This window comes from Sturnus vulgaris, chromosome 11 (assembly GCF_052056855.1).
Source record: "Sturnus vulgaris isolate bStuVul1 chromosome 11, bStuVul1.hap1, whole genome shotgun sequence".
Classification (NCBI taxonomy): Eukaryota; Metazoa; Chordata; class Aves; order Passeriformes; family Sturnidae; genus Sturnus; species Sturnus vulgaris.
In genome coordinates, this window is record NC_142253.1 from 20,965,228 (window position 1) to 20,989,334 (window position 24,107).

At 41.9% G+C, this 24,107-nt stretch overlaps 1 protein-coding gene across 2 annotated transcripts; it reads left to right on the forward strand.

Moving 5' to 3' along the window:
- Positions 1 to 1,099: 1,099 nt before the first annotated feature.
- Positions 1,100 to 21,972, forward strand: HDAC11 (histone deacetylase 11). Of its 2 annotated transcripts, none has more exons than XM_088171724.1 (10): positions 1,100 to 1,171; positions 2,514 to 2,662; positions 4,665 to 4,765; positions 8,560 to 8,676; positions 10,696 to 10,738; positions 10,886 to 10,962; positions 12,229 to 12,291; positions 14,157 to 14,253; positions 16,983 to 17,161; positions 20,108 to 21,972. In XM_088171724.1, coding segments are annotated over exons 1-10 (1,071 nt in total). In that variant the 5' UTR covers positions 1,100 to 1,169; the 3' UTR covers positions 20,351 to 21,972. The 2 variants fall into 2 exon arrangements, with proteins under 2 accessions (XP_088027850.1, XP_014748612.2); XM_014893126.2 differs by having other exon boundaries at positions 1,166 to 1,821.
- Positions 21,973 to 24,107: the final 2,135 nt, after the last annotated feature.

Sequence of the window (24,107 nt, forward strand, 5' to 3'; positions counted from 1 at the left end):
GTGTTCCCTGGAAGTGTTCCAAAGCAATTTATGACATCCCAGAAACATGGAAACTAGTTTGGAAGTTGATTTTTAATTTAAGTAATAGTTCATATAAATGAAAATTAAATAAGAACATGGTAGAAATTAAGCCCCGTGGAGGGCTTAAAACATTAACAAGTTATGTTTGTAGCTCGTTAACCAAACAAACTCAAATTAAGTCCCAAGTCCTAAGTAGTCAGGAACAAGGAAGAAAAAGTAGATGTGCTGGAGGAATACTGAGGTGATCACACAAAGGACCAGAACAAAAGAAATGTTAATTAAAATATAATGTGAAAGCCATAGAGTGTTTTCATGGTGTAACAGTCTCCTGCTGCTAAATAAATACCAAGGTGAAGCCCAGGCATCCATCAAAACTGGATGCCAAGCCAAAGCCAGCATATTTTATGAAAAAAAGACATTTATCAGTGACTCTCATAAAGAGACATTACTCCTCCAGGGAAAAGAGTGCTTCAGGGCATTTATCCCGGGGTTCACAGATACTGCTGCTATTGATGGACCGCTTTTCATGATATTATTGAATTAGCTGTACAACTGTGTTAGAAATGCTTGTTGCATATATTCAAGCAGGATTAATTAACTATGCTTAGAAATTGGATTTTCACTCGCTTATTTTTCTTGCTTGCCTGAATTCAGTGATGTTCTCCCTGGGGTGAATCCTGACCTGTCAAAATCACCAACAGTTCCACTGCTGTTATGTAGGACCTGTATTTCACCTTTGCTTTCCTCATTTTGCTGCAGACCTACTAGGACGTACCGGTACCAACTGTTCATTTTATTTTACAAGGAGGATCATATTTTCCTAAGCAAAGACACCGTTAGTGCGGAATCGCCTTGAGGCCCTTGACGCCGCGTGTCCCTAACTGCCCCGACATCAGCCCAGCGGCTCGTCCTGCGACTCCGCAGTTCCCTTGACAAACGCCTTCCGAGTGCGAGGCTGTATGACGCCGCCCGTGGCGCAGATGCCGTCGGTGCCGTGCCCAAGCCGCTGCCTGCACACTCCGGCCCGGCCCCGGAGCAGCGCCGTGCCCGCGGTCCCGCTGCCGGCCCCGCCTGGGTTGCCGTGCGCCCGCCCCGCGCCGGGCGGAGCCGGGGCCGCCCCTTCCCTGCGCGGCCCGGCGGAGGCGGGGATGTGAGTACGGGCACGGGGCACCGGTCACCGGGCACCGAGGAGCGGCGGGAGGGCCCGGCCTAGGGGCAATGCCCGGCCCAGGGGCCGTGGAACCGCAGGGCCGGGCTGGGGCTGGGGCTGAGGCAGCGCCCCGAGCCCCCGCGGGCCCGGCCCGACACCGGCCCGGCCCAGTCCCGCCCCTGCGGGAGGAGCCCCACTGGGAAGCGGGGTGTCCCTGTGGGAGGGCGGTGTCCCGCCGGGAGCAGCCGGGGTCCCGAGGAATGAGCGTGGTGTGCAGGCGCTCAGGGCCGGGGCTGTCACAGCCCCTTGCCTGCGCCCCGCGTGTGTCGCGGGGAGGGCCGAGGGAAGGCGCTGGGCGGCCCTGGCTCGCTGTGGGGGTGGTGTGTAGGCACCGGGCTGCGGGCTCTGCTGAAAAACCTCCATTGTCCTCGTGTTTCGATTGGTTTGCTTCTGGCAGGGTTCGAAAGGGTATTTTTGAGCATGTTCAGCCTGGAAATAAGGGTGTTTCTGTTTGTATTGTTCGCCTGACAAAACACTGGTGTCTTGCACAGTATGTTGCAAAGCGTTTTCCAAACTTTCGACTTCGGGGAGCAGGAGAGGTCTCGGCATGACTTTGACGTGGAGTTTGGGGCAGAGCAGGCAGCCCGCAGGTGATGGAATAGGCTGAGTGTGACCGCAGAATCTCCTCTGAGCCTTGGCTTGGCCTGTTGGCCCCCGTGTGCACACGCGTGTCCACAAAGAACTGGTGTTGGTGTTTGTAAAGACAGAGTAGAGCATTGCCGGGATTGTGAATGGGTCGTGAGGCAGCTGGGAGCTGGCTGTGCTGTTGTTTCCTGGTGTTGGGAAAATACAGTAATTTGGAGGGAGGGGGCGGGGGGGCTAAGGGAAGTATCGGTTAAGGGTTGCAGGTGTGACATCTGGAGTTAAGAGCATGTTCTTTGGCCCTATGCTGTGTAAATAAAAACCTAAGGCTTATTAGTTTGCTCAGATGGTCACCAAATAGTTCCTTGTGTTCTAGAAAAAGAGCCTAGAAATCTTTCTAAGCTTGTGTTGTTAGAAGCATCGTGGTTTGTGTTTTGATTCTAAATTTAAAATAGAAGTCTAGTTGTGCAGGAATTGAAGGTTATGTTGTGTGCAAACTGGGTGCACCTTTGAAGGTGCTGATTGGTGCACTTGGAAAGACAAGGGGAGAGAACCAAATGTTTCCATTTTTCTTTTGGCAATACCATCTTTAAGAATTAGAAAGTCGGTATTAGTGAGGACTAATCTGTGATTTGGGCCTTCAGTGTAAAACTGGTGAATGGTTTCCGAAGTGGTGACTGGTGTGTGTTTGCTTGCCAAGGCCTCACAGGACGGAGCTGTACGAGGCCCCCCCGTCGGGGTGCTGGCCCATCGTGTATTCCCCAGACTACAACATCACCTTCATGGGACTTGAGAAGCTGCATCCCTTTGATGCGGGGAAATGGGGGAAAGTCATCAATTTCTTGAAAGGTAAAATAACAGAAGGTGCCTCTTACACTAACATTTGCACAAAACCTAAAGAAAATTATGTGGTTACACTTACTAGACCTGAATTGCAGCATGTGGCTTCCTACAGCCATGTGCTACCCTGGCTTTACACCTGGCTAGCAGGAACTGGGGCATTGCTGTGGCTGGTGAAACACCAGGTGTTAATGATGGTTTGCTGCAGGTGAAGCTCAGTTACTCAGCCTGGACTGTGCACAGGGCTCCTCAGGCTGAGGGAGAAGTGCAGCTGTGGCACTTCAGTCCATTCTTTAGCAGCCTCATCCTATTGCTCTGATGAAGTTTGGAAAAAGCTTTGAGGCCCCTCTGGTACAGGCAGAGCTTTTTATGATGCTTCTAATTATTGCTGTTTAAACCATTTGGAGGATGCAGGTAGAAATGCATTAAGGAGATGCAAATATAAGAACCAGGGCCAGGATCAGGGCTGTGAAATCATGGCATTTCTAAATTTAAAGCACAAACTTGCTCATCAAGGATAAAAAAAAAAGAGACATTTTCCTTCGCCAGAACCAAGGCTTCTTGTCTTTAATGTGGTCCTAATGACTCCTTCAGCTGATGGTCCTTTGCAGTGCAGGATTGCCCTTCACACTGCAGGCTGACTTGTAATTCTTTTAACTGAGGTCAAATAATTTTAACACTCTAACAACTTAGTAGCTGAGTTTTGGCTTTTTCTCTAACAGCCTTCAATAATTTAGTCTATGGTTCCAGGACAGTTTTCTTAATTAATCAGAACCTTTGCCTTTCTGTTTCTTCTGTGTAAAGTCTTTTCCTCCAGCTCTTTTCTGTGTGACATGTCAATTCTGAAGTGTCTCAGTCTTTCACAGAAAATTCGTTTTCCCAACTGTTTTTACTGTCCTCGCTTTGAAAGGAAGAAGAAGCCCCAAGATAGCCCAGAGCACTTGGTTTGCTCTGGCTCTGTAGCAATTCCTGGCAACAGCTGACCTCCTCTGTGCCTTATCACTGAGCAGATCAGCAGTGGACATCTTTGCAGAGCACCTTCCTCCTGGAGAAGGAAGCTGGTAGCAGTTTGGCTCTGTTTCACATCAGTGCATGAATGAATTGTTCCTCAAGCCTCAGTCAGGAGAAACAGAAGCTTGCCAAAGCAAATGTTGTTGCAGGTGCTGTTCTTATATAACACTTTAGAGCAAAATCTCTCACATTTCCGAGTTTTTTTTCTCCTCCAAGTATAAAATGAAAGAAGAGATACAGGCTTAGAAGGCTACAGCTGTGCAGCGATTAAATATCAAAATTTGCCTAGGAAGATTAGCAGGATTCCTTGTAATTGTTGTTTGTAGTGATCATATGCACTCATTCTGAATTCTTGGAATACCTTGCTCTTATAAAATAAAGTTCTGAAATAATCTTTTGGTCTTTAAGGGAAAGAATTAATCACTCCTCATTGTTTTTTCTTGAAATTAGATTGAGGTCGGGGGTGATAGAAATATCCTAATTAAGCTTATTTGCTTCCATGAACATCCAAGTCATTACTTGGTTTTGGATTTTGATTTGCTACTTTATTCTTCTGTGATTTAGGGGATTAAATCCTGGTATAAACTGTGGGATTTCTTGAAGCATGTTAAAATAATGGTGATGGTACAAGCGCCAGGATTTCTCCAGTGCACCAAGCCCTAAACTGTGAGGAGTTGTGCGATTCCAGTGTGTGTTCATCCTCTGTCATTACCTGTCTGTCTTTTCAGTTCAGAGAAGAACTTCCCATGATCTTAGCTCACTCTGAAAACTTTCTGTACACAGTATTTTTCAAATATACACCACCTGAACAGCTTACCTGGGACAGAGGGGGTGTATTTGGAAACCTTGCAAACTCTGAGCAACCTAAAGTCGTTGCAGCAATAAACATGACAGAGGAAGTTACCACAGCGAGGCCAGAGCAGAATGTTTGTTTGGAGGGGGGACGTGGGGAGCTCAGCACTGCTGTACAATGCCAATTGTTATTTCTCTTCTGTTGCAGAAGAAAAACTAATTGCAGATGACTTGATTGTGCAGGCACGGGAGGCGACTGATGAAGATCTCCTGGTTGTTCACACCAGGCGCTACCTTAATAAATTAAAGGTGCTGTACCTGTTCATGTGTTTGTCCAGCAAACTGACCAGAAGCAGTGCATGTCTTGTGTTGTTTTAAATCTGCCTTATAGATATGGAATGGTGTCTGTTGATCACACTGTTAACATTGTTACAGAGAGTACTGAAAGAAAACCACAGAAATACTGGGCAGTTCACGCTAGGGAAGATTGGAGGGGAAAGAGGGACTACCATATTAAATAGGTGGCCTGAAAGGATATTTCAGGCCAATTAAGCATGGGGAAAATTAGAATATCTGAGATGTCAGTAATATTCTTGATAGTGCAAGGGTTTTAGTGTTGAGCAGCGTAAGTTTTGTTGTACTCTGGTAAAATACAGTTCTGAAATTGAAAATGCAATAGAAACCACTAACATGAATGTTGAATGTGGAACATGAATGTTTTCTAATGCAGGGATTGCTTTAGGGGGGTTGGGGTTATGTAATCTTGGCAGAGCATCTGTGTAGGGGTTCTTTGGTCAGTCTGTGGGAGGCAAGTACTGGCTTCGTACTCAGACACTGCCTGTGTCAGTGGAACATGGAGAGAGTTGAAGGATCAGTGTAAGGGCATCAGCAAGCACGTTATCTGTTGTGAAGGTTTCCAGAGGCAGCTCACACAGAACTGCAGGGGGGTGAAGAACATTGCTTGTGTATTTCTAAAGGAAACATCCCTTTGTTTAACTTCAGTGTAACTCTAAAACATCAACATGTGAGATTTCTGGTTCTGAATCTCTCCAATCATCTGTGGATAGAATTGGGTAGTAGATGAGTGCAGGTGACATTACTTTGACTTTGCAATTCTGCTTGGAGGGCATGGATGAGAGAATGGATTTGTAAGAGGAAAGAAATCTTCCATTTCATAGTTCAAAAGAAGTTATTTTGAGTCACTTGTGCCCTTCCACAGTGGGAGAGTCCTTGGATTGCTATTTCTGGAATGTTTTATTTTTCTGTATAAGTGATCTTTATTTGTGTGAACTTTTTCACTCTTAACTGCTTTTCTGAGTTCTCTTATGCTCTTCATTCTGTGCTAAGAAGTTACATGCAATTTCATGCATCATTAAGATTTGATGTTATTGCAGCTATTCTTGATATTGAACTTTTAATTCCATGGAACCACCCACCTCTTTTTACTGAATCACTTCTTTGAAGCAGGGTTTAATGTGCATAGCTGAGATTGGAATGCCATCATAATATTTTTAGTACCTATGGGATGGCTTCACAGGGAATTGTCGGTATAACTTGTGTCTTGTGGTCAAGACCAGCACTGGTGTGTGTATCCAGATGGGATTAACTGGGTGTCTCCTCTCCCCCTTTTCTTGAGAGAATATTTCCTGCAAGTGTAGGAACTGGAAGATGTTGTATTGGTTATGGCAGCAGATTCCTACCAAGCAGCAAAGATCAAAGTGCTTAGTTCCAAAAGCAAAATAATGTCCTAGAGGTGCAAAAGCCCTGTGAAAACTCTTTATTGCCTTATCCAAAGTCTACTGTGCTATTTTTCTTTTAAATCCAGACAAATACATATGAATGGTATAGTTTTATCTTAGATCAGCTGGAAAGACTACAGAGTTGCTTGCTTTTTTCAGAATGCTCAGATCTCCTAAAAGAATGGATCACTTGAGTGTTCATTTAAAATCTTAGCGTGAATTTGGTAGGAAATTGCCTATACTTGCAGAAGTAGGTGTGATTGGTGTCTTAGCAGCAGCTGGAAGGCCAGCTGAATGTTAGGTGAAGGGAGACAAAAAGGTGTGCACAAGGTCCTTCTGCTACTGGAAATCAGGTCTGTGCTGGCAGGAAGGGTCTCCCTGTTTCCCTGCTCAGTCTTTAAAACAAAGTTTGGCCCTCTGAATTGAGGTGATTCCCCCTCAGTTATTCCTCCGAAGAATTTAGATCTCCGAGGTAATGACTGGACTGTGGGTAGTTTGCTTGCAGTACTTTTCCACTTGCTGTCTTTTTCTAGTGTTACGTAAAATAATGAATTTCTTGCGTGTCAGCGTTCTGAACTTTGGCAAGGAGGTAGGCAATGAGGTTAGAGCCAGCTTCAGACTGTGCCTTTCCCTTTTTATTTATGAGAAGTTCTGTGGTAACATACATGAGCAAACACTGAAATGCAAATGCTGAAGATAAAGCTGGTTTGGGAATTTATTGTGGGAAACTCTGGAAAACAAAACCAGCACACTGAAGAAAAAAGCATAAAACATTCCAGAGATTTGCAGTTACCAAGTGGAGGAACATTGTCCTTCACCTGTAGCTGCCTTCCTGACCCCCAGACTTTGCTCCCAGTTGGTGACTTCCCCCATCTGTTGGGAATTACTAATCCCAGTTCAGGCCCGGATGTGGGCAGTGTGTGGCAGCAGGAATGGTCCCAGCTGTGACCAGCGAGCCTGGGAGCCAAAACTGCCACCACACCTGGACTTCTCACCTCCACTCAAAACCTTGCAGCTGCAGAATTACTGCTTTGAGTCATGATTGCTCCCACTTCTCCCTTTTGACATTCTTTTACTTTAAACTTCGTTAAAACTTCCTGTGTGATGATCCTTCACATTTGAGATCAAATTTATTTTTTTATCCAAATGTGACCTTTTAATTTCCATTTTAGAACAACAGAATTGAATATAGTTTTTAATAATGTATTTGTTCAAAAGGTAAAATGTCTTGCAAAGGGCCTTTATCAAGATTGACTGTACTAAAAAATAATTAAAGCACCTTGTGATGGACAGCTGATAAGATGGTAACAGAATAATGTCTTGCAAATATAAAAGCAGAGAGATTTTGAAATTAACTGTTGGCAAAATATCGTTAGGCGCTTCATGAACAATGCCACTCCTTCATCTACCCAGTAATACCTGGTAATTGAAATATTGCTAACTGGGAAGTTATTTTGAGCATCAGAGGATCCTGAAATGTGATGTGATTGCCTTTGTCTCAAATTGCCCACCTGTACATCCTGGCAGCTGTGAGCAGCTCAGGAATGGGGCAGCCAATGCCCTCAGTCTCGTCACAGTTCCTTATGTTGCATAAAACAGGATCTGTTCAGACTCTTTGTGCATGGTGGCAAGTTGTAATCCTCAGTCCCTCAGTGTTTCAGTACTGGTTGGACAGGTGTATTCTTGCTTGTGACTAAGGCTTTGAAATATATTTAGCAACGTTATCACTGGTAGCAGTGTTAGTGGAAATGCTTTGAAGTAATCCGTGTGTTTGCAAAAAGAAGCATTTGCATATTGCAAATATTTTGTGTTCTAACCTTGAGGATTTTTGAACAAAATTTTTGCTTGAAACATTTTCTAGAAGTGTTTAATATGCTAAATAAATTTTAATCAGTTTTCTCTGCTAAAGTTTGCACTATGTGCTCACTTAAGTGTTTGAACTTCTTAGTTCAGTTGTTTGTTTTTGTTTGCTTTCTCCTTGGTATATCCTTTTGATTCCACACAGGAATAGATATTTTAGCTTTGAACAATATATCAAGTGTAGCTGAAGGACATTTTCCATTTCTTCTTCCCAATCTGAGGGATATTATATTTTCTGAAATACTACCTTCCTGAAAAATTGCTGATTTAATACAGTTTGATAGTAAAATCTGGGAAGTGATGATTCTCATAGTTAGAAACTTGAACATGAACCCATTTGGAGGTCATTAATAAAAACTAGTGTGGTCACTTCGATCTAAAAATATTTTAAATCTTCCTAAGGAGCAGTGAGCACCTTTTTAGGAAATAACAACCAATGGGAGAGCTAAGTGTCATCATTAAACCAGGCTACATTAATTGGAACTCTCTTTTTCCCCATTGTAGTGGTCATTTGTTGTGGCTACAATCACTGAAATTCCACCAGTTGCCTTTCTTCCCAATTTTGTTGTTCAGAGAAAAGTTCTGAAACCTCTACGAACCCAGACAGGAGGAACAATAATGGTAAGGTGCTCTTGATGCACTTTTATCATATTTAAATTTGTTCATCAAAAGCTGTAAACTTGGGAGTTGTGGTGTTTGTGTAACTGAGATTGTCAGCCTTGGACAGTGCTGCCGTGCCAGATACAGGAACAGGGTTTATTGCAGCTCCGAGAAAGAGAAAGAAATACGAAAGTTAAAGCAGTTTTTTAAGGGGCTATTTAAGGATTTGAATTCTGAAAGGACCTGCTGGCTTCTGGATAAGTCTTTAGATGTATTGGATTATGGTGATAGGCCAGGTAACAAAAGTGCTGCCTCCTTTAGCAGGCGTGAACTGGCAAAAGCAGAGATGGGGAGGAGGAGAGAGAAAGAATTTCATCTAGTTCAAGGTGCTTAAAAATATTTGGTTGTCACTCAGAGGAAGTCCTGCTGAGCAGGGACCTGCAGAATTTCCTCTCATTACATCCATGCTGTCACTGCAAGATTGGCACAGGAATGAAGGGAATGGTCTGAGAGAGAGGAGCGTGGGAAGAGTTTAGAGCTTCCCGATGCTCTGCCTTGGATATTTCTTGACAGGAGCTCAGTGTGTGTGAAGCCTCTTTCAGCTTGGCTCCAGCTAGGCAATACTTTTCTCTAGCTGGGTGATGTTTTTCACTCTGCTTGTGTTACCTTTAACTCCCAGGTGTGTGTTCACCAGTTAGAAATGTGCTGGAGGAGGAGCCACCAATGACCTGGTTTTTCTGATGGCCCCTGAAACACAGATGCCACTCCTGGGCACTTTGGGATTCATCTTGAGGCCATGTGCTGTTATTTTAACTTTTTTTTTTTTTCATTATGGGAAAATAAGTATGTGCTTCCAAAGCAATTTTGATTCATCAGACAATAAAATTTGTACAGTACAAGTTAGAAGTGCAATTTTCTGCTATTCTTGATGGGCCTGTCTATTACAAAATTTCCTGTTGAGCTTCTCTACTTTTTAGTGATATTTTAGCAATATGGGAAGATTGAGTTTTGGTGAGGAATCCCTAGGAAGTGTGATAAATTGCAGATAATGTGTTCTCCCTGGGACTTAATGGGTTTTATAGTTCAGAAACTGCAATCTTTCCCCAAGATCTAATTTGTATAAGTTGCCATGATCATAGCAGGATCATGCTTATAATGCCAATAGTTGTCCTAGTACTGAATTAAAACCGTTCAAATGTAAATATTGGTTATAAGGACTTCATAACTGCCCAAACTTCATTTTGGATATGATGTGTAATTTTTTCTTTCCATGACTATGGACAAAAATAATCAATTTTTAAATTATTTTTCTCCACACTTCCTTTTTTTTTTTTTCACTTGTAACTAGTAATATCTTAATGTAATATTACTTTTATCAGACCAGTTACGGAATGCTGTACTTAAACACTTTGACTCTTCCTGGCTGAACTAATCAAGATTTTCAGTTAAAATTCCATCATTTAAGTCTTGTGTATCTCTTCTCTGTCAATACTTTTCCTTCCCTGAATGTCATTTGAGTTCAAAGGAGAGATACAGGCCCAGTTTTCCTGTACTGGAAGGGAAAAGATCAATAATATTCTATACTCTGCATGTTCTATCATATAGAAAGTAAAAGAAATGCCAGAACGCTTCACACTGGAGCACTTGTCTGGTCCCAAACCCAGCTGGAACGATGTTGGTTTTTTTTTTTTTTTTTGTCTGTGTTCTGGGATTTTGAGCTTACATTCCTCTATTTGTGCATGGACAGGAGGGACATCAGGAGCTTCTTCCTCATGTTTTACTCTTCCCAGCACTGTACTTTCCCTTTTCCAGCTGCCGGAGAAGGAAACACAGTTGGCATAGCAAATACTCTTTCAGGTCCTTAAGTCGAGGGTAGTTTTGTTAAGGGTTGTACTCAGGGACCTGCTTCAGTGGCAAAAGATCTGAAAATTCCACGGACATGTTGGAATGCCAGGAGTGATTTGGGGTGGAAGCAGGCATTAAGTGTTGCCTCATTCATTTTTGGAATTCCAACTGTAATTTTTTTTTTTTTTTTTTAAGGCAGGGAAACTTGCTGTGGATAGAGGCTGGGCCATCAACGTGGGTGAGTACAAATTCAGTGATACCCTAAACAGTGTGTTAAAAGCATCTGATTTTCATTGATGTTTCTTTGCAAAGCCCATGAATGTTGATAGTATCTGGCTTTTGTTTAGTATGTAGCTTTTCACTCCTTCACCATTTTCCTGTTCAGGAGGTGGTTTCCATCACTGCTCCAGTGATAAAGGGGGAGGATTTTGTGCATATGCTGACATCACACTGGCCATCAAGGTAAGAATGCTCTTAAGCCACTGTTTTCTGCTGCTTGTGCAAATGGAGGAGAAATCCAGATAAATTCCTAAGAACTAATGTACATCTTAGTAGGAGAAAATGAAGCCGTTTCCAGATGGGCAGGAATAGTGATATGAAGAGTTGTAAAGTGGAAGGGAAGAGTTGCATTATTATCAATGCAAAGAGTTGCAGAATTATCAATGTAAATAGGCACCACTGTAATTGCATTGATAATGTTGTCTTGCAAAAACCACTGCAGATCAAACCAGGTGGATTTCTAATATCCTGAGGGATAATGCTCCTGGCCTTGCAGGTGAACCTGGACATTCCACATTGATTTCAGTACTTACAGTCGAGACAAATACAGAGACAAAAATCCCCTCTCTGACTCAAGCTGCACTGTACAGGGCTCAGACTGGTTCACATTCATGAATAAAAATATGAGTGACTCCAAAATAGTCACCAAATGGGAATGAATTCATTTTGTATTTAGCTGTTGAATGGCTGAAGTAAGAGCCTTGTGCAATTAGGATTTATTTTTATCAAATGAGCTATGGTGTATTTGTATACTAGAGTATTTAAAAAGTATCAGTAATAATCAAACATTAAAGAGCTCTAATGATTGCAGCACACCATATGACATAACATCCTAATTTCTGTACATGGTAATTTGCAGAAAAGTAATCCAGTGTTATTTTTTCACCTACCATTAAAACACAAATTGAGAAATTGCAGTAGGTGACAGTTTGTACCAAATCTTTGGGTTTTACCAAATGTCTGTATTAAAGATGGGAACTTAGCAAAGTTAAGACTCAAAGAAGAAAAACACATATTTTTCTTCCCAGACAGAATAAGAAATGAATTTTGTCACTAGAAATGGCTCCAAGGCATGCAGTCCTTACACCAGCTTTTCCTAAACACTGAATTTTAGGCTGTTGCAGTTGGTTGTTGTCACTGGTTCCACTCCAGCCTGTAGCAGCACCAATGCCACCATTAGCTCTGTGATCCCTGGGTGGGCCTGGCCTCTCTCTTTTATCTGGTGGAAATACATAGGGTTTTTACTTTTACAAAAATTATCCTTTTATGTCAAATAATGGTGTTTTTCTTGAATGTATGAGAATTGTGTCTCAGTTTATTTGGTAACTGAAACAGATGTGCCCTACATTCAAATTCCAACAGCCATGCCCTTTGCAATCTTTGACCCTCCAGTTCAATCTGTCACCTAACTTCATCAATTTCTATTTTTTTCCTTGCTTATATATCCAGTTCCTATTTGAGAGAGTACAAGGAGTGTCTAGAGCCACAATTATTGATCTGGATGCCCATCAGGTGAGTAGTTTACCTGTATTCAGTGCTGCAGATGTTTTGCTTGAAACACAAGTGTGTGATAAATACCTTTTTAAATACAAACATAAACTCAGAGAATACAAAGTCAATCAGAGATGATGAAAACTGTGAAGAGTTGATTCTTCAATTATGTTATGGTCCAAAAGGCTCTTAAGCCAGTCTAGTAAGATTAACCTGAGTTGCAGCTCCATCATGTGGCTGCATGTAAAAATCTTGCTGCGATGCACTGCTGGTCTCCAGGGCTGAGAAACAAGGATCTCTCCAGACACAATCCCAGCTAGTTCCGAGCGCCTGCTCACTGCAGCAGCCTATGCAGGGGAGGGATTTCACCTTCAGTGGTTTAATTTTAAACCTAGCTTCAGGCCAATGAAGTCAAGGATCCATCTCTCTTCACCTGGTGAAGTGATTTACTGTTGTAGTGAGATCAAATCTCCGCTTTGGTGGGCTTTGCAAAATAAATCATGAAAGGATGAAAATGGTACTTTCAGAAAAGCAGTTAATTCACCAAATTGATGTCCAAAGTGAGGCATTTCAGGTGATTTATTATGTGTAAAGAAACCATTTTGCACACTTCCATGGCACTGAGGAAGCCTAATGGCTGCAAGTTTTTAATCTTCTCTCATTTCTCTTATGTGTCCTAAAATCACCATGATAACAGGACACAGATTATGCAGGAGAAAGATGTTTTGTGTTCGTGGTTCTCTTCAGCCTCTCTGTCAGCCTGTGGATTTGTTTTGTGCTGTATGGAGATGGTTTGGTTTTGAAAAATTCTTGGAACGTGTTCTGGTTTTCAGATGTGCTGGTAGTCTCAGTGTGCACATTGAAACACCTGTTGTTTCCTTTCTTTGGGGGATGAGAGGTGTCTGAAGTAGCTCAGCAGATGCTGTTTAAGGATGCAGATATTCTCATCTTGTGACTGTTCCAATTCTTAGTGCAGTGGTGAGTTTCACCTGTCGTAAGGAAATGGTTCCCCCAGTGGCATCCATATTCCTAGGCTTGTATGTGTGAACTTTTATTTGTGGACCAAAGATGATGAAGAAATAAGTAGAGTTGCCATTTGTCAGCATAAAAACTGAATTACAACGGATATAGCTAGGGAAATGTCTGTTTCTGTAGTTCAAGTGAAATTCTGGGTATAGGGTCTGTGGTCCTGTATGATACACTGATTTAAACAAAATTATCTTAGTGATTTCTGTGGTAAAATGGTTTCTATATTAGTGAAAATAAGTGAGAGCTATAAAAATAGTATTTAAATTCAGAAATGGGGAGGGGAAACTATTCCAAATCCGAGACTTCCCTCAAGCATCCCTCTTTACACCCAGTACAATTTTTTGTAGGGAATTTTTGATGTTAAACTGTTGGGTTGTTAGTGCTTGTAATTTTTCCATGGAATACTTACCTCACCAAGGCTTGAGTTAGCAGGAGAGCTGTAGTCTGCTTTATTTATTCATTAATTCTTGCATAAGAATACTCAGTATTCCTGCAGCAGTTGAAAGTGACTTTTTCTTCCACAGTTGGAAGATGATTGATCTGTTTGGTGGTCACAGTTGTGATGCTCTTGAGGACAATTAGCTTCTCATATTTGTTTATTTTTCTTACATGTGTAATGAGATCCATGCAAATTACCTTCAGAGAGACAAGGATTTTATTTGTGGTGATACCTGCAGTCTTCAGACTGATACTGTCAAGCCCCCCAAAACTCCACACCTCAGAATAACCTCCAGGACTATGAATGACACAGGAGTTTTGAATATTAGAACTTTTGTAGAGTTAATTACTCTAGCATTTGCAGTGTATTTAATTCTGTGTTGGCATGCTAGGAATAGCTAACTGTAAATTTCCTTCAGGGAAATGGCCATGAGAGGGACTTTATGGATGATCCTCGGGTTTATATTATGGATGCATACAATAGATATATTTACCCAGGGGATGGTTTTGCTAAACGTGAGTATAATTGAAATTCACCTTCCCAAATGTACCAAACCCTACTGTGTTGTTACTTAAGTTCTTTATTTACTACTAAGCTTCCTTGCAACACTGTTACCTAGATTTCTTTTTTTTGTTATTTTTAATTTCCCATCATTTTCACTGCTCACTCTGGTATACCTCAATAGTGTTCATGCTGTGATGTTTTCCCTCACTTGAGGAATGATTTCTGGAGTGCAGGGTGTGGGGAGGTGTCAGTGGATTTTGTTAGCAGTCCACTCCAAAGCTCAGAGCAGCGAGTGTAATAATCCTTTGGTGAAGGGAATTGTTAGAACTTCATCTTTCCCTTACATTACATTTATGAGAGAACTCACTGAGGATTAGCTGATACTGAGTAAAAAGGTTTCACTCATGAGAGTGAAGTTATAACATATTCAGGTATTGCCTTGCCAGTAGAACTTGTTTGATAAGCATGAAGGAAACAATCTGCATCTGAATGTGACACAAGGTGGGAAGCAAAGCAAGGCCTGGAACAGAACCATAGAATTGAAGGTTGGAAAGTCTCTGTGAGGCTGAGTCCAACCATTCCTCCAGCACTGCCACCACTGACTAGTGTCCCCAAATGCCACATGCACACTGTTAAATCCCTCCAGGGATGGGGACTTTCCCCTTCCTTGTCATCCCCACATTAAGAGCTGGTGCTTGGCTTGATTTGGTTGTGGTTTGTTTATCCCTGCTGTGATGTGTCTGTTGTGTCTTGTGACCTGCCACAATTAATTAGTGGGGCTTTGATAATGGTTCAATTGGAATGCCAAAGCCCCAAGTTTATTTGGTCTTTGATTCTCTTACACTGTCATTTATTACAGGCTTAATTTGTTCACTGAGTCAGGGGTTGCTGTGGCAGTTGTTCTGCTCTTGGATTCATTCAGTGATGCTGGCGTTCTGAAAAACCTACTTCATTTGGATTCTTGACAAGAGTTAGGTGCAGTGCATTGCACTGCTGTCTTTTGACTAGTGAAGATACTAAGAGTTGTAGTATTTTGAGGTTTTAAGCTAAAAAATCACCATTTAAAGCACATTGTGTCTGGAGGCAGACAAATTGCAGGCAAATGTGGAGGTTTTTCCCCCAAGAAAAGCATTTCTTTATCCATATATCACATGGCAACATTTGGACAGATGGATTAAGACCAAAACAGAGTCAGTCCTTGTTAGCAAGTCTGAAGCACTGAGCTGCAGTAGCACACTGAATACCAGCATTCCCTCTCTGCAGATGGAGGGTGAGGTGCACAGGGCTGGGCCAGAGCCACGTGAATATGTAGTTCCTTGCAGTTTGCATAAGAATATCTAAATAGGATTTTTGTGGCTAAATCCCTTAAACCCTTTCCAATAGGTGACCAGGCAGAGATGAGATCACAGGGGGAATCTCTTTGGAGAGGGGCAGAGGCTTGAACACGATATTTTGAATCCTAAGGGTAAACTCCAACTGATCACTGTCCCCTTGGACCTCCTGCCCGTTTTTTCCATACTTTGTTGCAGGAACCTCTGACGCATTTTTTGCCCCGTGCATTTCATTAGGGAAGGCAGAAAAGGGAGCAGCTCACCTTGCCAATGCTAAGCCATAGACATATTGAGTCCCTGGGAGAAGCAGTGTGGAACTACACGGCTTAGGAGGAGAAAGGAGGAATGAGGAATAGGGCTAGTTCACTGAAGGGTAAGCAGGAAAGGCTGAAGCTCTGAGAAAGCATAAAGAAACAAAAATCTTTGAAACGAATGTTGATGCAATATAAAATAACAGGATGAAAAAGAAAAGCTTCTCTGATGCTGAACAAAGATGGAAAGTAGAACAAAAGGCAGCAATCATAAGAGTTATTAAGTGTCATCCTGTGTTGAGTGCATTCTTGCACACTTGGTGGGGGCTGAATCCATACTTGAGATGTGAGGCTCCTCATCATTTAGTGTGAGGCAGAAGTCATGCCTTGGCTGGCATGGCTTTGATTAATTCAGAGGTAGAGTCACACATTTCCCCATAAAGGCACCCTAAACTGGGCTGCACAACCTTGGATTCTTTCCTTTACCTTCTCAGCCTTCATTTTCTACTTCTATTGCTTTATTAGAAGCATTAGAAATAATTTGATTTAAATTAAGAATTTATATTTGCTCTTCTGGTAGGATTACAGGGAAAGAACATTAAATTGAAAATGCTTGGGGCAAAGCTGAATCTTGTTATACATTCATAAAGCAGTTCACAGAAATTCATGATCCCTTGCTGTGAAGTTTTGAGTGTTGTGATAAAAATAAAACATCTTCGTAGTTTCTCAGTGGTATTTATCTTGTTTTTCCCCGAGCTGTTTCCTCTACAATAGCAGTTCAGTGTTTTCTTTGCCTTATGCTTTATTTAGGTTACTTTTAAGTGAATAATTTTCTTTATGATTTCTCTGCTGGTTGGTAACTGGACTTGCAGATCAGCTGTTTTTCAATAACATTTTCCATTTGCATCTCAGATTATTTTTTTTGCTCTGCATCTAATTTTTTCTCTTCAATGGAATTTTTTCAAGGTCACTGTTCTTTACATTTGCTGAGAAAACAAGCAGTTGAATAATTTTCTTTAATTCATGTTTCTGTGAAAATGCAATATATTGAGACAGCTTCCAGAAATGTAAACTTTTTTGCTTGCTTACCTAAATTGTGCATTTTCTTTCAAAGCAATGCTTTGTTTATTGAGCAGTGCTTGCTTCTTTGTCCCTCAGGTGCCATAAAACGCAAAGTGGAACTGGAGTGGGGCACGGAGGACACTGAGTACCTGCAGAAGGTGCACACCCACGTGGAAGGAGCCCTGAATGAATTCAAGCCTGACATCGTTGTTTACAATGCTGGCACTGACATTCTGGATGGGGATCCCCTGGGAGGCCTGGCCATTTCCCCCCAGGTGTGTGAGCCTGGGGCAGCACAGCCTCCGGGGCTGTAGGGAAGGGCACTGCCCTGGGCACAGCACTGTCCTGCCACAGGCACACACATCCATCTCCCCTGCCTCCTCACCCTTCTCCTCCTTCTGCTCTCTCCCTGACTCTGAATATTTTTGTTCTCCTGGTGCCTCTTCCAGTATCATTCATCTTCTCTCTAAAACACACTGGTTACCAGCACCCAAACAGTAGTAACCAGAGAGATATGTATATTTTCACACTTCACCTGACTTCTGTTTTCCCTGCTTGGCTTGTTCTATCTTAGTTTCTTTTTTCCCCTTACACGACCCATTTTGTAAAGTATTTCTTTTGTCTCCTGCGCACACTGTATCTTACACTTAATTTCTTCTGTAGCACTCCCAGCTGTTTCAAACTACCCTCGTGGCTATAACAATTTTGTGCAGCCTGGCTGTGTATTCTTAGCAAATGAACAGTTGTTTTCCTTTTCTTGATCCTTTTCTTTAGATAGCATTTACTTTCCCCGGTTTGGTACCAGACTCAAATTTTGGGTTCTTCTGTAAAGCTTCATAGAAGTCTTCACCTTTCTGCTTTTCTAAAAAAGAAACAAAAAATTTACAGTCCTCTTACTTCCTTCATGGGTTTTAGTGATTCCTTTTCTGACAGTTCCTCTGTGCTGTCTCTCTCCCGTTTCACATTTAGGTCTCTTTAATGGGCACCAAATCAATACAAAAAAATACTTATTAGATCTGTGACCTCTCAGATTCCCCTCTTTGAGCCACCACTTGATCTGTTCTGTTTTAATTCTGTTCAGTTGTCTTGCATGAAGCAAGAGCTGAGGGGCTTGAACTTGGTTGTGACCTTGGAGAGGAGATGGCCTGTGGTTTGAGGTGGGATTTGGTGAAGCAGAGCCCTCTGGAGAGCAGTGGCCACCAAGGGAAGTGGCAGCTTGGTCCTAGGGAGATACTTTGAGATTTGCCTTAAAAAATAATCCAAATTTCTGCACTTTGAGAAGGAGCAGTAACTGCCGAGAAAAATGAATTGCTGTAGCTTGCTGGATTCTGTGCAAACAGAGAATGTGAGGCTGGGGGAAGAAAGGTGAAGCAGCTTCCCTGGCCATGAGGAGAGGGGAGAGGCATTGTCTGCGCAGCTGGAGGGAGCTCAGGTCTTCAGTGTCTGCTCTGAGGGCAGGCTTCTTGTCTCTGGTGTGCAGGTTTGAAATCCCAGTGCTGCAAAGGCATTGTGCCTGCACAGTCCCCCTCTTCCAAGGTCCTTAGTCCAGGCTTCAGTCCTGCTCCTGAAGATGTCGTTGTATTTCAAGCTCTTGCTGCAGTGTTAGTTGTGCTCAGAATGAGGCTCCTCAGAGTGCTCTGAGTGATGGTTTCTGGTTCTTGAGGTTGTAGAAAAGCCTATGGTGCATCAGCTGAGTCCCTCTTCCCTTTGTTTGAAAGTGGGAGCTGTGCCAGGCTGTTGTTTTCCACAGAAATGTGGGAATAAGCCCATGTTTTCCCCTCAGTTCCTCCAGGCTCACCCTGGAGCTGCTGGAGCAGTGAGGCTCCTGTGAGCAGAGCTTGCTTCCACTCTGGTGTGGGGTAATAGTGATGCATCCACTGCTGGCTCCCCAGTGCCCCACAGCTCCTTCTGTAATTCGGTTGTGTCCTTTAAGGATCTGTTTCTAATAGAATTCTTCAGTTTCCGTTGTCTTACTGTTCATTTGTTGTTCCTCGTTCTTTCACAGGGCTGTGTCAGATTGTGCAGTGCACAATAGTCTTGAATGGTTTTACAAGATACTTTTTTTCTGCTACATTTGTTTTTTATTCTTTCCATTTACCATCTGTTTGTGGTCTAATTAATGGCAGGGTGTTATTTCTTGATGTACTTCCACTCTTCCTGTGACCAGCCTGAGCAGTGCGTGTTCATTTGGAAACACTTCTGCTGCTCCTTGCTGAACTTTTTAATTTGTATTTGATTGCATTGTGATGCCTTTTCCCTTCTCCAACTTTGCAGTTATTTCTGTTTTGAGCTGTCCATTGTAAGCTGTTGTCAGTTGTGTTGCAAGTTCTTTGGGTCTTCGGGAGTTTTTTTGGGGAGTTGTAATGAGTCACACGTATCTGGAACTCTGCTTTTACAAAAGTAAATTTTAAAATTGTTCTCACTCATTCCTGAAGTATTTTTCCCCCTCATGTGCTTATTTGAAAGCCAGAAGACTCGCACTCTGCTCTGGCCTGGGTTCAGTGACAGTACAGCACCTCTTGGTCAGCAGTCTTTGTTATTTTGCAGTTCCATGCCTTTGTCTTAGTAAGAAATTACTTAGAATTTATTTCCTTTTTATGGATTTACCATTGCTTACGTTCTGCCACTTCCCCTTGAGCCATGGATTCTTCTTGTATTAACCACAGGCTCTTAGTACAGAAACTGAAACTTAGGATTCAGCCAGTAATTGTGAACGTGTAAAATTTGATTTGAATTTTGGGTTCTTCTGTAGGATTGTGAAATTTTGATCAAGTTACTAAACTTTTGTCAGAGGGTGCTCTGCAACCTAAGCACAAACAAAAGCATTGTGAATCCATAGAGTTTTTCCTAGTCTCAATTCCTCACCCGGCAAATAGGGTGAACACTTGTAAAATTTGCAGTCAGTTTAGACTTTATGGCCTTTGAGCTGGAATCCTTGTAGGAATTTGTACTAAAGACTTTTCTCTGCTGTGTCCTCTAAAACAAGCCAAGGATATTTGATTTGCTGGGGGTTTTGGGAGGTGGTGTGGTTGGGTTTTTTTAATGATTATGCCTTCAAACCAGCTAACAGGACTTGTAAATGAATTTTTAATTGCTCCTGTAAACTGTAAGGCTTAAACACTTAGCAAGCATCCAATACTCTAAATCCATAAACCACAGGTTAGGAGTGAAGCATCCCGTTGCTCTGAGTGATATTTTTTTTTCCCGTGGTGATCTTGCAGGGCATTGTGAAGAGGGACGAGGTGGTGTTCAGGGCTGCCCGGAGCCGCGGGGTCCCCGTGCTGATGGTGACGTCCGGGGGATACCAGAAGAGAACAGCACGGATCATCGCTGACTCCATCCTCAACCTGCACAGCCTGGGGCTCCTGGGCAGGGAGCAGGCAGCCTGTGTGCTTGAGAGTCCCAGCCTGGATCACATGGTCAGAGACTCTGCCAAGGACTTCAGCAACTTGTCCCTGCAGTGACAGGTCACTGGATGTTAGTCACATAACCCAGAGGCAATACAGAGTAACTCTGAATTTATCTTGAGCTAAGACAACACATCCTTTTAAGCTAATTGAGATATGCACTCAAGGGTACTGTCTTTGTGTCTAATATTGCTGTAGAAAGCTTAATTTGCTTCTCTGTTTGGGATGAGGGGTCAGTTATGTTGGAAGAACTATGCAGTTGGTATCCAAAGACTGTCCCAGACCTGTTTCGCATGGTGCAGCATGGTCTGAGGTGGGAGGAGCATGGACTAAAGCTACTGTTAAGTGGGCTTTTTTAATACTGCATTTTATTTATTGCTTTTAAAACTGAAATACTGTTATAAAACAAGTTCTGGGCAGACTTCAACTGTCAGTTTAACACTAAAGGGAAGTGCAATACTCTAAAAGCCAGGGCAGTTTGTTTATGGCTTTGAAGCCATAGGCAGTTAGAAGGAATGTTTGTAAATTCATAGTTTATTCCTGTTTTTGCTGGTGACTGAAGTCTTGCTCATAAACACCTTGTGAAATGGAATATGAAACACCTTTGGCTCCATATGCAAATGAGCCATAAGGGCTCACCATGACCAGTCTGGTGTTCCAGGTGAGTTCTGCATGTGACAGGCAGCAGTTCCTGTGCACTGCAACTCACAGACAGAGAAAGTACAGTTCAGTGAAAGCTGATCTAGCAGTTCTCAGCAGCCCTGCAGGAAAAACTATGTAGAAATATAGGCTGTCTTCTTATTGCCAGCTTGCCGTGTACAAAACAGTGAGGAGTACATTTAAATACTTTTTCCCCAGTTCCTGCTGTGCTTTTCACTTGCTCAGAGATCAATGGTACTTCTAGTTGCAGTCATAGTTGGGAAGCAAGTCCTTCGTTATTCTTGTTCCTCAAGGAATGCAGTTGCATTTCTACACTAAGATAATGTGCTAACTTTGTATGGAGCTTTTAGGAGGATTTGGGAACAAAATAGTGTATTCAAGACAAATTCAGTTGCACTACCTGGGAAGTTTGGCTTGGTTCAAACTGGTATATTTTGCATTAGGTAATTTTTGTAGCAGGGGGTTGTAGATGTACTAAACTGTATCTTTTGCAAGAGCTTTTAGAACTCTCACTGATTCGTATTGCAAGTTTTACCTTGTGTTTAGGTTGGAGCCGTCCTGTCAGGGAGCACCAGGATTTTCCTTGTAGTAGAGTTGTTGTGTAAGCAATTTTAGGAAAGTTTAATTTTAATACTTACCGAATTTAGTGTTCATGTTTACATCATGGAATTTGTCCATTGTAGGAATTGCATAACTGCTATAAATACCTGCTTTAACCAGATCTGACCTACTGCACTAAGCTTGAGTTGCTACACTGAGATTAAAGAGCACTTTTAAATTTCTTACTAGAAGGACCATCAGAGTACGACTAATGTTGAGATTTATTTTTTCTATACTATCTGACGTTACTGGAAGATGTTGTTATTCTTTCATATAATTTTTATAAAATTCTAGATTACATTTCTATGAACTAAACCTTCATCATAGAACCATATGGTCTTCCCCCAAACATTTGTTGTTTGTGTTAACGTGTTTCTATAATTTTCCCTCAGTGGAGATTAAAATGATGTTGAACAATGCTGACTGACTTCTTGTCACTTCACGTGGATCTTGGCTGTCAAAAAGTTTTAATAGTTTCTTGAACAGACAAGAAGATGTATTTTTCATACTTAAAATGTGGCTGAAACGACTTTGAGTCTCAAGGGTGAGTAGTACAAGGTTTGTCAACAGCTTCTCTGAGAGTTCAGTGGTGACTCCTTGGAGAGGGCTTGCAAGTTTTGTGTCCAAATACATTTTAAGATGTCATTGTAAGGGGACAAAGGGGTCAAAGTCACTTTCTAACTCCCAAGTTCTATTTCATTACCTACCTTGTAAGTCCTAATGTAAGTATTTTAGTATTAGAGGTGTTAAACTGGTAACTGATCTTCTGATAAGGCTGCAGTAGTTTTGGAGGCTTTTTATAAATCTGTGTTTTTTCAGAGAGCTGAATGTTTGCAGCAGAGCCTGCTGGCTCTGAGGATCACCTGTGAAACTTCTGATAAGCAGCAGACACAATGACTGCATTTCAGTGTTTATTGTAAAGTTACAATTGGAAAATGCACCACTCCTTCATATTTTCAAAAATTTGGTGCCTTGATTCAGAAATGGAAGAACACTGTGTGTGGAATTCTATCTTTAAAAGTTCCTGTATCTTACCAGAGATATATATATATATATATATGGTATTCTGTGCTTTAGGTGGGCTCCTCTGCTGCAATAATCTCTGTTAGATGAATAAATCAGTGCACAATGCTTTCAAAAGATGCAGTTGTTAATCGTGAGCTGTTTATAAATGGACTGTATTTATAAATGTATTTATAAATGGCTGCTCATGTAGACTGTCATAAAAATTGTACAGGAGAGAGATGGCAGTGGCTGAGGATTTGGAGTTGGATAGCTGGAGAGGGTTTGAACTACCAATAAATAACTCATGGAGGGAGAGGGAAGCTGCAAAATGTAGAAGTATTTTTTTAATTTTTTTTTTTTTTTGCCAGAGGTTTCCAGAGGAAAATTGGTTTGAGCTATATAAAAAAGATACACATTTCACCAAACTATTTTAGTGTTAAAAGCCATTACATCTGTTCACATTTGCTTTGAGTGTTTTCTCATGAAGTGCAGAGCTGTGCTGCATATGACCAAGATGCACAATCTCTCAGTGTTTCTTTACAAACACAAACAGAGGCAGTGAAACTGGGTTTGACTGTGTGGGAGTTAAAGAGGAAACTACCATTGCTGTTGGTATCTGTATGTGTGCATCTCTTTATTCTGCACTGCATGGTGATGGTTTAACAGGTTTTTCCTGCCACCAAGGATTGGATTAACTCCTCCTCCTAGCAGAGAGAGGCTGATGAAGAAATTTCTTGAGATTTTTGCCACCAAATAACCTGGACCCAGCATTCCCAGGCCAGTTTACAGCTGGAAGTCCCTAACGTGTAAGCACAGGACTGAATTTAGAGAAGAATACAGGCTTGTTCCTTCTTCAGGTTTGATGAGCTTGCCTTGCTGTTTTCCAGTTCAAGGCAAATAATAGGCTTCCTTGTCCTGATGATAAAATCTGGGAGAGAATGTGTCTGATAGGAATAAGGCTCCTAATGAAGCATGTGATGGTTGAGTTGTCAGCTAATTATTTTTTCCATCTGTTACCTAATAGAGTTCCACAGTACTGGGATTTAAGGTTTGTCAGGTTTTGCTGTCTTTCACTCTAAACCTGGACATGTCTGCCAAGGCAAACAATGAAATGAGCACATTAAGATAATAAATCTCCAGTGAGGAGTCCGAGTTATTTATATTGGGTGAACAAGGCTGCAAGTAGAACTGGGGTGTCTTTTGGGTTGCTGGAAGTGGGAGTGTTTTAAGAGTTGAATACTTGCATATTCAGCTTTAGCTGTGGGAAGGTTTGGGCCTGAGACATGAAAGAATGCAGATCTTTCAAAATACGGTATGTGAGAAAAATGTATGATTTAGTGTTTCCATTTCCATAGAGGAAATAGCAATGCTCTGCTGGAACCAAATGATAAATTTCCTTTAAACTTAGTCCTACGATGACATGGGAAACAAATTCCCTCTCAAGCCCTGGCAAAGCAGCTGAGGGCAAAGTTGGGTGTCTTAGAGCCACCTGCTACCTACAGGGCATGGTTCCATTAGCCACTGAGAGGAGGATTGCACTTTTCCTCTT